At 65.2% G+C, this 15340-nt stretch overlaps 1 protein-coding gene across 9 annotated transcripts in view; it reads right to left on the bottom strand.

Moving 5' to 3' along the window:
- The window catches only part of ASPG (asparaginase), a 25233-nt gene extending 10589 nt beyond the window's left edge, over positions 1-14644 (bottom strand). For 8 of the 9 annotated variants that reach the window (XR_005791244.1, XM_040478356.1, XM_040478362.1 and 5 more), the window contains exons 1-6: positions 14449-14644; positions 8280-8388; positions 7491-7602; positions 4967-5092; positions 4581-4664; positions 3609-3735 (exon numbers count right to left, since the gene is read on the bottom strand). Coding sequence is in view for 8 of the 9 variants with exons in the window: in XM_040478356.1 (XP_040334290.1) it covers positions 3609-3735; positions 4581-4664; positions 4967-5092; positions 7491-7602; positions 8280-8388; positions 14449-14530 (640 nt within the window). In the remaining variant the exon portion in view is untranslated. The remainder of the gene's footprint in view (positions 1-3608; positions 3736-4580; positions 4665-4966; positions 5093-7490; positions 7603-8279; positions 8389-14448) is intronic. The other variant, XM_040478357.1, reaches the window with a different exon arrangement.
- Between the last annotated feature and the right edge of the window lie 696 nt (positions 14645-15340).

Below are 15340 nucleotides of genomic sequence, written 5' to 3'. Positions count from 1 at the left end.
CCCCCCCCCACCCCCGGGAACAGAGGCTGCCTGAGTCTGGCAGGGAAGGTGGAGGAGAGGCGTTCCAGGCAGGGGGAACGTTGTGTGCAAAGGCCAGGAAGCACAACAGACATGACAGAGCTGACGAACCAGAAACGGTTTGTTGTCCTGGACGCCAGGAGGAGTCGGCCCGGTCCTCTGACCAGCCAGCCTCACCTGTGCCTCGCTGGGCACCCACCTCGCCCACAGCTCAGCGAGTCAAGGGAGGAAGGAATGAGTGAACCAGTGAACGAGTCTTCTGGGCCCCCCACCTTTGGGGACAGAAAGCCTCCATCTGAGGCCCAACGCCCCAGGCCCTGTGGAAAGTGGGGGGCAGATATTTGGGGTCCGTGCCCCTTTCACCCACCACACAGAGGAGCTGCCCAGAAGGCCCGTCTCCCTGCCGGTCCGAAGTCACTGCTCTGCCAGGACCAAGCTGGCAGATGCCTCCCAAGCCCCGGGGGGGGGGTAAAGGGAGGGGCTGGGCAGCAGGCCCAGCCTTTGAGCCCTCAGGAGCCCCACACCCAGCACAGGACCCTGTTCTCTCCAGTCCTCGGCACAAGACAGCGCGATCTGGGCGGAGGCGTCGATGCCCACTGGCACGGACTGTGATTACAGCCTCTCTGAGGTAGCAGGCATCACGGAGACCCCCGAGTCCAGCACAGGGAAACCGAGGCCCAGAGTGGGCAAGGGCCACTGAGGCTGCTCATCCAGTCAGGTGCAGAGCCAGGACGAGAATGGCGGGAGGGGTGCACCCAGGACCCTGGCCCAGGGCTCCTCCCTACGCCCCCGCCCGCGTGGGGGGTGTAAGCCTGCACGCCTGCTGCTGTTTCCACCAGACCAATTCATGTGTGATAATAAACCAGGGAACATTCTGGACACATGCTGCCCTCTCCCGATGCGTCAAAGGGGGTGTGGGGGGATGGGCAGCAGGAGGGGGCCCACGGCATCAATCAGCAGTGAGAGACGCCCTTTAATTTAGGGCCGAGCGCCCCAGCTGGACGAGCAGATAAGCTGGTGGGGGGGTAGGAGCGCTGCCACCGCCCAGGAGTTATGGCTGCAAAGGGGGCTTTACGGAGACAAAGAGAGCCCACGCCCCCTCCCTGCACGGCTGGACCATGCCCGCAAGAGCCCGCGGGGCCCAAGTCCTTCTTCCCCCAGCAGAGCCGAGGGAGGAGGGCGGGGTGGTATCCACGTAGCATGAGGGGCACTGTGACAGTGCCACCTCGCCACGCAGACCTCTGACAGTCCCCCCGCACGGGAGGGCCCTGGGCTCTGCTGTCCCCGCAGCTGGTGGCAGGGTCACCATCACACGCCCCTCTTGACCCCCAAGCCCTGCCTGTAATGGCCTCACAGAGGGAAGTAAAAACACAAGGGAAAGTCCAGGCTGGGCTGGGGGGTCGTCCTCCAGCTCCCCAACAGGAGGGGGGGGTAGCCCCTGACAGCCCAGGCGTCATCGGCCCCCCCGCCCCCCCACCCCCCCGGCAGTCCTGCCTGCCACATCCTGGGCAGAACCTGGTGTTTCTCAACACCGGCTGCCGGAACGGGCCCGGGGCAGGTGGGGGCAGAGGCTCTCACGCTCTGCATGGGCACCCTGGCCAGCGGGAAACAATCTTGGCGGGGTCATGGGCCTGGGGCGCCGGGGTGGCCTCTGCCCTGCGCCCACCAGGCTTCCAGGCCGGGCCTGCCTCAGCGTGCTCCGTGCCCCGAGGCCTGCCTGGGCCTGGTGCAGCACAGACAGAGCCCTGCCGTCCCGGGTGAAGTCCTCCAGGCCTGCCAACAGGGTGCGTCCCCGGAAGTCCCCCTCCTGAGCCCCAGATGAAGTGTGACTCAGTCCCCAGCAGGGAGCCGGGACTGCAGAGCGGGCGGCCCACTCCTGGTGCCCATGCCTTCCTTCCCCAGCTGGCCAGCACGGGGGCAGGAGGGGCTGAGCACCGCCACCCACCGTGGCCAGGAAGCTGATCTGTCCTCCAGCACCAGTATGCGTGCCACCTCCTCCGGGGAGCCCTCCTGACCGCTCAGTGAGCAAGCGGCCCCCCGCCTGGCTCCCCGCGCCCTGGAAGTGCCGCACGTACCTCACATCTGCTCACGTGTTCTGTCTCGTGACCCCTGGAGGGTGCTCGGGGAAGTGGAGGGTGGGCGGGGGGAGAGGGTGCAGGGTAAGACCACCAGAATGGGAGTCAGGGCTTGGCTGAGCCAACACCTCCCTCTGCGGGCCTCTCCACCTCGGTTTCCTCCCCTGTGGCCCCCTGCTGCCCGGGAAGAGAACCCCGGGGGACAGCCAGGTCGTGGCCATCGCCATGCTGGGATCCCCACTCTGTGTGTCCTGTTGGGATCCAGAGGCACTGGCGGCTTCCAGAGTTACGTGACCAGCCTGCCCATCCCAGGAAGGACCCGCTCCCACCATCTGCTCTCCACAGACAGCCCAGCAGCAGCCAGAGCCCCTCCCCACTCCGAGCCTTCATCATCAGCCTTCCCAAAAAGACTTCCGCCCCTATAGCCCCTACCCGGCCTGGGCCCGGTGCTCCTGAGGCCCTGCCTGTGCTGGAACATTCCAGGAAGCCCCTGTCCCTAGGAAGTCAAGGCTCTGGCCACCCAGAGTCCAATTCCTTCCCTGGTCTCGATCTGCTCACCCTCCTGCGGGCGTGGAGACCGCTGCACCAGCAGACCCCAGGGCTCTCCTCATGCCAGCCTCCTGGAACCGCCCCTCAGGCCCCGGCGGAGCCCATGTGGGCGAGGAGGCAGCGCTGCCCTCCCAAGGGCCTGCAGTCAGGCAGTCTAACCAGAAGAGCCACCCGGTCCTGCTGGTGCTGGGTCCCCTGCCTCTCAGGCTTCTAAGCCCCAAAGTCCCCCCCCCCCCCGGGGGGGGGGGTGGGCCGGGCCCCTCCGGCCCCCGGCCCCCACCACGGGGTCTCTAGGACAGGACCCCACAGCTGGTGGGGCGGGGACAGGTGCCCGGGCCCCCCCCCCCCAGCTCAGTCAGGAGGAGACACAGGGCAGGCCCCCAAGCTGTGCCCACCGTGCTGTGCCCACCATGGACCCGGAGTGGGGACTCCTGGGGACACAGCAGGAGGGCAGACATCCTGGGTGGAGACAGGGCAGCCCTGGGGGGTGACTCCCTCTGGGTGAGTGAGGCCAGCCGCCCTTGCTGAGAACAAGGTCAGAGACAGCTCTATGCTCAGGGAGAGGCGAGAGTGGGTCAGGGGCTCCCTAGGGGCTGGGCTGCCTGCCAGGCTCAGGAGGCAGAGGACTCCCCTGGAAGTTCCAGGGACGAGGTCACAGCACAGGAACCTCGTCCCGGGGGACCCAGGTGCACGCCAGGGTCACAGACAGACTCCTGGACTCAGGGTCACAGGTCCCCCAAGCCTGCTCCTCCTCTGGTTCAGCCCCCGGCTCCGAGCTGGGGCTCCCCGCCGGCGCTCCCCCCTTGGTGGCCCACGCAGGCCCCCTCTCTGAGCGGCCCCCGACTTTGCAGCCCAGGGCAGCAGGGGGACTCTCTGGGGCCCCAGACACGGTTTCCCGCCCAGCTCCAGGCATGAAACCCCGGGCGGGAGCCCTCACGGGATGGCCCTGCTCGCCGCCCAGCTTACGTATGACGTCAGCGCCCACAACGGCCAGAGGGGGCAGGTTGGGGGAGCAGAAGGCCGCAAACCTGCGCGAGTCCACCTTGGTCACTCGGTTGCCCCGGAACAGCTGATTCTGGAAGAACAGGCAGACCTGTGGGGGAGGCGAGAGGCAGCGGCTCAGCGCTGGGGAGCCCCAGGGCCCTCCGGCCTCCCCCCTGCCATCAGCGGAGCACCCACCGAGGACAGGTTGCAGATGTCGCTTGCGGCTACTGCCCTCTCTGCCGCCCATCCCTCAGGGCCTGGGGAGAGCCAGGCAGGGAGCTGGCCACTCGAGGGCCCTGCCGCCCCTTACTTCCCACCTGCCCTCTGCCCCCATCCCTGCTTCTCAGGGAGTCCCTGGTGAACTCGGCCCACCCCTCACCACAGTGTCCGCGCTCCGGAGCTCAGGGGCTGGGGGGGGGTCTCGTTCTGCCCCCCGCCCCAGCTGCTCTAGGGCTGTCCTCCTGGGGGAGGGAGGGAGGCACAGCAGTAGGGAGACAATGTGAACCGTGCTTCGGTGAAGCGCCCTCCCCCTGGCACAGGGTCCCCTGCCGTGCTAGGGGGTCTCGTAAGGTCTCCCCGTGCTGCCGTGTGGACAAAGAATGCTGAGCAGGGCAAGCCAGGTCCACAGCTATACTGTGTGCAACCTCCTTTTACAGAAACTTACACGTAAACACACATAACGTGAACACGTGTAACACGTAACCCGGAAGAGAACACAGCACGCTGTTAACAGCAGCGTCTCTGGGAAGTCAGACATGGGTGGCTTTGTTCCCTTCTGCTTTATTTTCCGGGTTTTTCCACGGTGACGGTGTATGCCACTTGTAAGGCAAAAGACACATCTTCAAACCCTGGCTGACGGCTCACCTGCATGTCCCACCTGAGTGCCAACCACAGCCCCCGCCTGCGCCACGCAGGCCACGCCCCCTGCAGCCCACGCCAGGGAGGGAAGGGTACCTCGGGGATCACGTACTGGCCGGCCATGAGCAGGGCCCCCAGCAGGTTCTCACGGCCATCATTCCATAGGGCGTGGATGGGCACCTGGGGGGAGGCCGGAGATGGGCTGAGACTCACGCAATACCAGAGGGAAGAATGAGGGGGGGGGGGGGACAAAGAAAGGGCAGCTGGACGAGGCGGACAGCAGGCCATGGATCGCCCCACCCACCCACAGGACCCAGGGCACTGACCAGCCTGGCCGGCCAGAACAGACAGGACAGGCGCTGCCCTGGGGAGCTGCAGAACTAAGCAAGAGGCCCAGGGTGCGGCCTGGGTTCCCCACAGTGCCAGCTCCCCCGGTGGCCTCAGGAAGGCCCTCGTGCTCTCCGGTCAGCCCGGGACATTACCTGGGCACCCGTTAGGATGACGGTTTTCTGCAGGTTCTCCAGCACGAAGGACAGCACGGAGGCCGCGAAGGCCATGGTGTCAGTGCCGTGGATGACCACGAACCCATGGTACCGCCCATAGTGTCTCTGTGGGGGTGCAGCAAGCTTAGGCCGGACTCCTCCCAGGGACAGGCCCCCTCCTGGGGACAGGCCTCCTCCCGGGGACAGGCAGCTAGCTGGTCTCCCACCCCCTCAGGGAAAAAAAAAGAAACGATCCCAAATGCAGAGGGAGGGAATCAGGGAGGCACAGGTGGGATCCTGGTCACTTTTGGCCCAGAGGACACTCTCTGGGAAGCAAGCCTCTACCTGGAGTCTCACCCCTCCATGCTCTCCCCCACACCCAGGACAGCTTCCTTTCCTGACACCTCTAATTGCATGAGAGACATGGCCTAGGGGGGAGGGGTCTCTGGACATTCTCCTAGGATAAGAAGGTCCCCTCTGGACTTCCGGCCAGCGTCTCCCCCAGGCGATGCCCAGTCAGGGGTCCCAAGAACACTGGCGAGTTGGAGGACCACACCAGACTACTGTGTGTGTCAGCACAGTTCTCCAGGAGGGTCCCTTGCCGCATGACCACTGCCTCCAGGCAGGGGGCTGTGGGGGTGCGTGAGCCTGCGAGCCCATGGTCCTATAGGAGGGCCAGGCAGGGACACAGCAGTGGGCTCAAGGCACAACCGGTGCCGGGAGCTGACAGGTGATCTGGGACGCTGCCTGGAACAGGACCTGGCAGGAAGGCAGGACGCTGGCAGGCAAACCTGGGGAAGGGTCCTTCCAGATACAGGCGTGCTGGCCACCTCTGAGAGGACATCCTCAGGCCACCACCTAGAGGGCAGCCAAGGCCGGCCCTAAGAGGGTGGCTGGCCCGGGCTATGGTCGCAAGGGCACAGTTCTGGGAACCAGAGGGTCCAGTCCCTCCTGAAGGGACCCTGATCCAGCCAGGCTGGCCCCGGAACCGCGGTTGCTGAACCATGTGGCGGGCTGGGGCACCCTCTGCTGGCCACACAGGGCACTGCCACAGGCAGGCCCTGAAGGCCCTTGGAGTCCGCATGTGGCTGGACACTGCAGCCAGGACAGCAAAGTGGTCAGGCCCCAACCAGAGGACAGTGCTGGCCACAAGCCAGGGTAGCTGCCCCGGACTATGGCCACAGACACACCCATTGGCAGCCAGTGGCCCCGTTCATGGACGCAAGGACCAGGCCCAGGACCACACAGTGTCCTGCTCACAGTGAAAGGGGGTGCAGCCCGGGGAGCTCCTCTCCCCGCAGGACTAAAGAACGCAAGCGTGTGACCGGGGCCAGACCCCAGCAGCAGGGAAGGGGAGCCTGTGTGATGAGCCTCTGAGGCTTAAGGGAGACGGGTGAGAACTGGGCCCGGAGGAGGTGGGGGTGGGGTGGCAGGGCCCCCCAGGGAGGCAGTCAGGCCACAGGGCCAGGCTTGTGCAGGAGCGGGGGCTGGTGATGAGGAGACTGGGCAGAACGGAGAGGAAAGCTGGTGGAGGGGTGACTCCCCCAAGGGGTCACCACGTGATGCCGTAAACCACAAGACCTGCACGGGGTTCTGAGCTTTTTACGGGCTCCAAATCCACTGAAGTCCCAACTCCAGGGTGGGCACGGGTAGGGTGAACAGAGAAGGGCGGGCCAGACATGCAGCCTGCCAACCTTCAGGGAAGCATCGTGCCTCCCAGCCTAGGATACTGACTCAGACAAACCAATTACAGGAACACACTAGGGCTGCTGTCCAGACCATTTCCTCACCGGGAGAGTGGACATGGCCCTCGCTGCCTATCCTCTGCCTGCACGTGGGAAAGGGCCTCAAGGCCTTGCAGCTGAGATGTGACCCAAGGATCCAGCACTTTCCTGAAGCTGCCATTCCCAGACGTTCCAGGGTCTCAGATCAGGCAGGTGGACTCCATCCCCGCACACCTCAGAGGAGTGCTTCCGCGGCATTGGCTCCTCCCCGGCCCACGAGCCCCGCCCATAACCCCAGCCCTGCCCACACCCCAGTCATGTCCACACCCAGCCCTGCCCACACTTTCAGTCCCGCCCATACACATGTGTAGCCACGCCTACACATCCCCAGCCCCGCCCACACTCTCAGCCCTACTCTCACAGCCCCTCCCAGTACAGTCCCACCCTCGCTCCCAGCCCCGCCCAGTACACACAGCACCGCCCATATTCCCACCGCAACCTACATCCTCCCGCCCCACCCACACACCCAGCCCTACCCATACATACAGCCCCGCCCACAGTTCCAGTCCCACCCACTCAGCCCTGCCCAGTACACGCAACACTGCCCACACTCCCAGCCCCACCATTCGTACAGCCCCACGCACACTCCCTCCCAGTATACACAGCCCCACCTACCTAGTGGTGGTGGCACTAGGTGGTAGGCCACGCCCACAAACAGCCCCGCCCACACCCCCAGTTCCCGGCCCCCCAGTAACACAGCTCCACCCACACCACTAGTCCCGCCCACACTCCCCAACTACCTCGATGGTCTGGGCAATCTGAACCCACTCGGTGATAGTCATGTCACTGGAGTCGAAGAGGGGCTGGCACTCCAGTACCGTGTAGATGACCCTCTGGTCAGGGCTGGCGGGCCTGCGGGAGGCAGAACGAGGGCTCCCACTCTGTCCCCTCCTCCCTTGGCCTGCTCTGTTCCCCTCCACCCAGCCAGCCCCCCTCGCCTGCCCCCCTGCACCGAGGGGCTTCTCAGTAGGTTCTGCATATCCACAATCTCTCAGCAACCTGAATACAGGGCCCAGCCTTCCTTCCACCCAGAGTGCCCAGGAACAGGGACCTTGGTCCTCACGAGGGGTCACGGCTGGGCCGGGACAGGCTGCTCCCCAGCAGTGTCACCTTCCCAGAACCGGCTCTAAGAGGGGGCCCAGGCCTGGTCCTCCATGGGCCAGGAGCGGACCCTGGGAGGACGATCTCTGGCAGGAGGGAAGCCAGACCAGGAGGCCATGAAGGGCACCAGGCAGCCTTGGCCCAGAACTAAGAAACAGAGAGAACTTTGCACTGGGGGGGGAGGCGGGGGCTACCTGGGGCCATCCCCTGCCTCTCCCGATGGGCTTGGGTCCCCGAGTGGCTAGGCCCAAGGCCTGCAGCCCCCCAAGGCTCACTTGAAAGAGGGCCGCTGGTCGGTGCTAAAGCCATGACACTAGTGACCACAGCCTGCCCCACGGACCCTGCAGGAGCCGTCCCGTCTCAGGATAGGCCCACCCCTACGACAGCAGGCCGTCATCCCCGGCTGGGCCCCAAGGCCCCACACTCACGGCAGTACCAGGGTGTCCTCCGAGAGGCCAAGGGCCCGGGCGTGGTCCTCATCATGGAACATGGGCAGCGTCCTCAAGGCAGCGGCCAGGCCCCTCCCAGGGACGAGCACTGCAGGCAGAACCCAGCGCAGGGGGTGTGGGGTCAGGGGCCGGCAGCCACCACGGGCTCCTGTAACCGCCGGCCCCTCCCTCCTCATCAGGGCACTTACCCAACACGCTGGGGGCCAGGCGAGGGCGGGGGCCAGGCCAGGGCAGGGGTCAGGGGTTTGGGGTGGGGACAGAATCCAGGGCCCTGGTGAGATTGGGCAGCCATTCCAGGTCTGGATGAGACGGCTTCCTCCCGGGGGGCCGGGCAGCCCCCCTCTGGCCACTCCACCCAGGGCCTGCCCCGGCCCACCCCGTCTCCAGGAGACCCCGTGCTCCCAGCTGAGGTTCAGGGGCCCAGGCTGTCCCCCGCCTTCCATCACAATGCAGCGCAACGCACCCACGCTTCTCCCCACCACTTGCCGGGTCACCGCACTAACTCCTGCGGGCAGACATGCTGTCTGCTCTGCCTGGAAGTCCTTAGCCCCTCCTCCTTCAAACCCAGTATGTGCTTCGCCCCCGCTCAGGTCACCACCTCCAGGAAGCCCTCCTTGACGTCCAGGCCCCGATGCCCTTCCCACACACTTCCCCAGCGGCCCCTGCTCCCTCACTAGGCTGTGTGACCCCTCCAAAACCCAGAAACATGTCCCATGTGCCAGAAACAGGCATCTGAGGCACTGGGCAGAAATGGCGTCGTGTTTTAGAAAACCCTCAAAGGTCACAGCTGTGTCTGCTAGAAACAACCCCTCGGCAAAGGCTCCCTCTTGTCCCCCCCTGCTCCCTACCAGCACCATGACCTTGGACAGGTCAGCTAACTTCTCCGGGCGTCTCCCACACACTTGGACACAGTGACAAGGACAACAGGGTCCCCTTCCTCGAGAAACGCCTTTAGCTGAAACAAGGAAGGAAGACCTTTCAAGACCGGGCGAGTGGTCACTCCCGGACGACACCCTTGCTCTGGGCCTCCACAGCCCACGGGGCACGTCCAGCCCCCGCTGCCGCTTAGCGGCCTAAAACAGCCTGCTGTTCGGGCCTTGAGAAGCCTCCAGTGCCAGCAGGGCTGTGACCTCACTGGCAGTGCCGGGGGACGGTGTGCCCAGGCCCGCTCGGGGTGTCGGCGGAATTCAGTTCCATGCGTGTACAACTGCTTCTCTGCTGCCTCTCCCACGGGGGTGGTTCTCAGCTTCTAGGGGCTTCCCGCGTTCCCGGGCTCGGGCCCCGTGCTCCGTGTTCACAGCCAGCAACGGCTTTAATTCCCATGCTGTGATCTCTCTGACTTGGCCTCTGAGTCATCTCCTCCCTTTAAGGAGCCGGAAAGCTCACTCGCCTCACCCGCGGACACCGTGCCGCTCAGTCTTTCCTGAGGCCACCGTGAGAGTCTGTCTCCTCACCAGGCCGGCGGCCAGCTTCCCGCCGCTGAACGTGAATCTGCTCTTTTCCTGAGGGCCAGCAGCTCAGCATCAGGCCCTGAATCTCCAGCCCAGCACCCTGGGCCCTCTCCTGTCCCTCGTGCCCACTGATGCCCTCCCTCCCGCCCTGCAGCTCCCCGCAGGGGGGGCCCCCCCCCCCCCCCCCGCACCGTGGCCTTCCGAGGGCCGCTCGGGCTGATCGGCTTCCCACGGCCGCTTAGCCCGTTACCCCAAACAGGCGGAGAGTGGGCGCAGCACCTCCCTGTCGTCACACAGCATCTGTGGGGCACAAGCCCGGCCCACTCCACGCTCAGCAGGACCACACTCCTCGCTCGCTCAGCTTTGCTCAGGCTCCCTCCATGTGCCCACCTTCTACGTGCCAGGCACGCTGGCCCCATGGGTGCTCCTGGATGTTCACGGTGCCATCTCCGCAGCCGGAGAGGGATCCCCAGGGGAGCCCCGGCCCCGCACACGGCCCCAGCAGGGGCTCCACGCACGTTTCATGCAGGAGTAAACAACGCGGGTTAGCTGCTACGGGGCTGCTTGAGGAAATACCACGTCGACGGGGCTCAGGAGACAGAGGGGGACATCAGTGCACGATTGCCCTCCTGGCCACATCCCCAAGATGCCCGAAGCATGACCAGGACACGCGCCTGCCTCCACACAGGTCCAGGCTCACCAGCCCCACCAGCATCGAGGACAGAACCTCAGAACCCGGGCACGGAGGAGGGCTCACAGCCACCCGGCCGCCCAGCCCTGGCGGCCAAGCTCCCCGACCCCACCCTCGGCAGGCTGACAGGCAGCCCCCAAAGGTGCACATGCCCTCCCCGCGAGAAAGGCAGTCTTTGCAGGTGCGATGGAGTTAAGGGTCCGGAGACGGGGGCACCACACTGGATTGTGCAGGTGGGCCCTAAGTGTGGGAGACTGGACACACGGAGGAGGCAGCCACGTGAGGACAGGGCAGAGAGCCGCGTGAAGGCGCCGGCCGTGAAGACCACGGCGATTCAGTCACAGCCAAGGAAGTGGCAAGGACGGACCCTCGCTGCCCCATGTCAGACGCCTGCCTGTAGCACAAGGGGGCCACCTGCTTGGTCACGTGTGGGAGCAGCCCCAGGACGCTCACAGAGCCACTTTCCACCCCGGCTCCTCGTGGGGGGTGGTGCCAACCTGGGGATCCACGGACGGGGCAGGGGAGGTGGGGATGCACGTGGTCTGGGTTTCACGGGGCGAGCTCATGATGTGGGTGGTCGCCTCCACCCACAGCCAGGCTGTTGCCGGCCGACGGTGAGGCAGTGACCGCCGGGGGCATCCTGCTGCAGCGGGGTGGGAAGCGGCAGGGCCAGAGGACCCCGAAGGGTGGGAGCCCGCTGTTCCCGCCCGGGACTTATGTGCGCGGCACAGGCAACGCTGGCCCAAGAAGAGGCGATGCCCTCCTGGTCTGTTCTCTCTGGGCAAAACCCGCCACGGCACTGTGACACCAAAAGAGCGTGGGAAACCGTGCAGCCAGGGAATGGGGGGGAAAGAGCTGAGGGAAAGTCAGGACGTTAATGAACAAAAATCGTGCCTTGGGGTTCTGTGACATCCTTGGCTTTTTCAAACCGGTCATTTGTTATGATTTCCTTACTCGTTCCGCATAAACGTCTGCTCTCACACTGAACTCTAATTTTGTAAATTGTATTACTTTTCTCCACAAGGGCCCCCGCCCCCCCCTCCACCAGGCCCCTATAAAACCAGAAGCAGACCATGCTTCTCAGCTACGGCCAAACCCCTCGTGTCTAAGGGACGGTTTGTCCTCTAGGACTGCGGGTCCCTGGGGAACCACCTACAGCTTCGGCTAGAAAAACGTGAGCGTGTGAAGCTACGCTCAGGGAGGAGGTCCAGGTCGAGTGCTCAGACACCATGTTGCGGTGACCAAGAGACGGTGGACACCACCCTTACGGGCGACGCTTGGCTGCAGGACCAACTGTGACCCCCACCCCAGGCTGTCCTGGCATGTTCAGATACCTGCCCCCAAAGTTCTGCTCCCCATGCTGTGTCTGCAAGTGCCTGCAAGGTACGCTGGGGCAGGGCGGCACTCAGAGGTCACAGGGGCCTCTGGCTCCCTGAGCCGGATGGGAGGGGCCTCTGGCTTCCTCAGCTGGGTGGGAGGGGCCGCTGATGCTGCTCAGCCTTGGGACCGAGGCCATCATCTGACTCTGCTTTCATGATGCCCCTTGACCTGTGACATCTCTGCTGGACTCAGAGAAGGGCTGGGTCCAGGGGTGTCCCAGGCTGCAGCGGCCTCTGCCCTCCGCTCGCCGTCCCGGCCTCTGGCAGGGTTCAGACAAGCGGAGCCGTGTGCCCTGCAGGCCACTGTTCACACCCTCCACAGTGACAATCCAAACAGCCTAGCTGTTGCTGGCCTGCTCCCCTCACCACCCTCTGCCACGGTCCCGAGGCTGGAGCCCCGTCAGCAGTGCCAGGCGAGTTAATCATTGATACTGTCCCGAGTTCAACGACCCCTGCTGGGCTCGGAGAGGGCAGGGGCTGCCCAAGGCCCTCCTAGTGTGGCCTCCAGCCTCCAGGCCTGGCTCCTGCGTCCATCCCCATCGTGCCCGTGCCCTGGCCTGGGGGCTGTCCTCGTCCCCGGACACCTTTTCAATCTACGCACACTTTTAGGCAAAAAAGTCAGCACAAGATGTGTGTCCCTGAACACTGAAAGCAGGCCTGAGGGCCATCCCTGGCCTCAGGGGGCCAAGGGGTATATGACACGAGAGGCACAGCAGGGACCAGACCCCATGTCTCTTCCTCTTTCGTCCTCTGGGGTTTAAGCCACCCCCCCCCCCCCCAAGCCTTCCTGAAGTCGGAGGACTGGGGAAGGAGCAGCCCTCAGCAAGGAGCTGGGAGGCACCACCAAGGCCCCCAGCGGACTAGTCGCCCCAGGCCGGCAGCTGCCTGCTCCCCAGCCGTCGCCTGCCCCGCAGCTCAGGAGACCAGCTTCCTTGCCCCCCAGGACAGGCTGGTGCTTCTGAGGTGCCTTCCGAGCGCAAGAAGGCGTCCGCTGACCGCGCCTTCACCAGGCCAGGAGGCCCCAGCGCCAGAGCAGGCTCCAAGGGATTCTGGAAGATTCTTCCCCATCTGTAGCCGACCCCCACACCCTCTTTCCTGAGTCAAGGTCTCTAGTTCACCTTCTGAACATGTGACTTCGCAGCCTCTCCGGGAGAAGCAGCACCCGTGGGAGTGAGCCACAGGGCTGCCTCGGAGGACGGGCAAAGAGGTCAGAGAAAGGTGGGAAAGAGGTCAGAGTCCACCAGTCCGTGCAGCCCAGACCCTCAGGAACCACGTGTGAGCTCAAGAGAATCGCAGACGGCCACATGCCAAGCCTGGAGGGGCAGCGTCCGGGATGCGCCAGGGTCCCAGACGGTCCGCCCAGAGCAGCTCCCCTCTCTCGGCCCAGCCTCCACCTCCCGGCCCCTCCTGCTCTCTCCCACCTGGGTCCAGGCCCCAGGCCCTCAAGGGAGGCCACAGCCACACGCAGGGTCCCAGCCGTACAGGTGCGCACGGCCCTACATCCTCTCCCCAGACCGCCTCTGTGACTTGAATCACATGCCGCTGCTGGTTTAATGTCAGCCCCTCTCGGGCTTGTGACGGCCGAGGGAACCAGACAGAGCAGCACCCAGCCGGCCAGTGTCACCGGGGGCCTCCAGCCTTCAGAAGTCCACCCACGAACTAACCAGGCAGAGAGGCGGAAGGCACAGCAGCAGAGGGCTGGCTCCTGGCAGCCCAGGGAGGGGCAATTGGCGGGCTGGGTGGACGGCCACGTCCCTGGGGCCTGAGCCCCTACAGGACAGGGCTCTACACAGGCCTGAGTCCTAGAGCCCGGCATGGAGTGGGCCCCAAGGAATGTGTGAACTGTCTGTGTCCCACATGGAATAACAGGGACAGAGGCTGGAAAGCACAAAGACCCCCCCAGTGGGAAGGGGGGGACCGGGGGGGGGGGGAGGACACTGCAGGGCCAGGTGAGGGGCTGACCCAGGTGTGAGCACAGACGAGGACTGGAGCAGCAGGGAGGGGCCACTGGCAGGGAGCCTGGGAGGAAGGGGTCAAGATAGTGCCAGCCCACGGGAAGCGGGACCCCTTAGGGACAGTTAACCCGCAGACAGCAGGAGAGTGGCAGAGAGGTTCAAAGATGAGGCTGAGGGTGTGTCCCGGGCCCCCTGGGCTCTGCTGGGCATCCCACACGTCACGGGACCAGGAGGAGCCTTTGGGGAAGGTACAGGCAGATGGTCTGTCCGGGGTCACCCGCGAGCTCCAGCGCCCTGGCCCAGGCCCTCACGCCCCACCCCCAGCAGCAGCCCCTGTCAAAGGGGCAAAGACAAAACGCTCAACTCCCCAAAGCCATCTCCTGCACCTGAACAGTCCAGAAAGGTGTGATGGGAGGGTTGCCAGGAGCCCTCAAGCTTGAACAACGTTGGGGGAAGAGGTGGGGTCAGGTCACGGCCCCTCACGATCCCTGGGGAGGGCCTGGGCTGCCCTAGCCGTGACACCACACGGTCTTGTTTGTCCGGAAAGGGGTGAGATAGAAGCCGTGGGCCCTCGGAGACCCCCGTGGCTCTGTGCAGAGGGGTGGGAGAGGCCCCGGAGGGCTCCGACCTGGGAAAGGCCACTGGGCACGGGAACGACCCCATTCCACTCACCGCCGCGCTCGAGCCGCATGCCGATAGTGCCGCCGGTGTAGATGGCCAGGAGCCTCCGCTCAGGCTCCACCGCGCGCGACATGCCTACCGGGGACCAAAGAACCAAGGGGACTGAGGGCACCAAGGGACGGCGGCAGGCGCACCCAGGGTAGCGGGGGAGGGCTGTGCCTGTGGTGGGGAGACGCGGCGAGCTAGGTGTGCGGGTGGGAGGTGGCGGGTCCTGTCCGGGGGCGGGTCCCGTCGGGGGGGGGGGGGGGGCGGGGCCTGAGACGCCCTGGGCTGTCGGATATCGGATATCGACCAGTGCAGTGGCCCTGGGTGTTGGAGTGGCTGTGACCTGTGACACACAAGCCACGTGCCTTACGGTTGGCCTAGGGGACCCCCCAGCGCGAAGTGGGGGGCGGGGGGGGCACCCTCCCCTCCCAGGTGGCTCCCACAGACCCCGGTGCTCCAGCAAAGCCAAAGCCCTGCAGGCCACACCCTCGGTGTCACTCCTTGCGGGTGGGGGTGGGGGCTGGCAGAGATGCGGCCCGCCCACACACTTCCCGGAGAAGGGCGGGAGGGGCCCTCTCCAGGGCTAGAACCCACCCCCCTCACCCCCTCCGCAGCTCTGGAGGGCAGGGAGGGCAGGGGGCAGCAGGCTTATCTCCATTGGGTTTAGCGAGGCTGTACCCTGACCGCTGGCGACCACCCCCCCACCCCACCCCCTGGCTCCCCTGGGGGAAAACTGCATTGTCTCCACAACGAGCCCCTCCAGTATTTGATTTCTCTCCAGGGAAGCTACTATGATAACTTCCAACAATGCCAAAGTAATTCCTGTCTAAGCACCAGGCAAGTTTATTCTGTTGTCTGCTGGGGCTGGAGGCTTAAACAATAGAAACTCCTCACCGTC

The sequence above is a fragment of the Herpailurus yagouaroundi genome, unplaced genomic scaffold (assembly GCF_014898765.1).
Source record: "Herpailurus yagouaroundi ecotype Mexico unplaced genomic scaffold, PumYag 141, whole genome shotgun sequence".
In the NCBI taxonomy this organism is placed as follows: Eukaryota; Metazoa; Chordata; class Mammalia; order Carnivora; family Felidae; genus Herpailurus; species Herpailurus yagouaroundi.
Note: the sequence above shows the minus strand (reverse complement) of the source record. Positions and strands in the feature narration are given on the sequence as shown.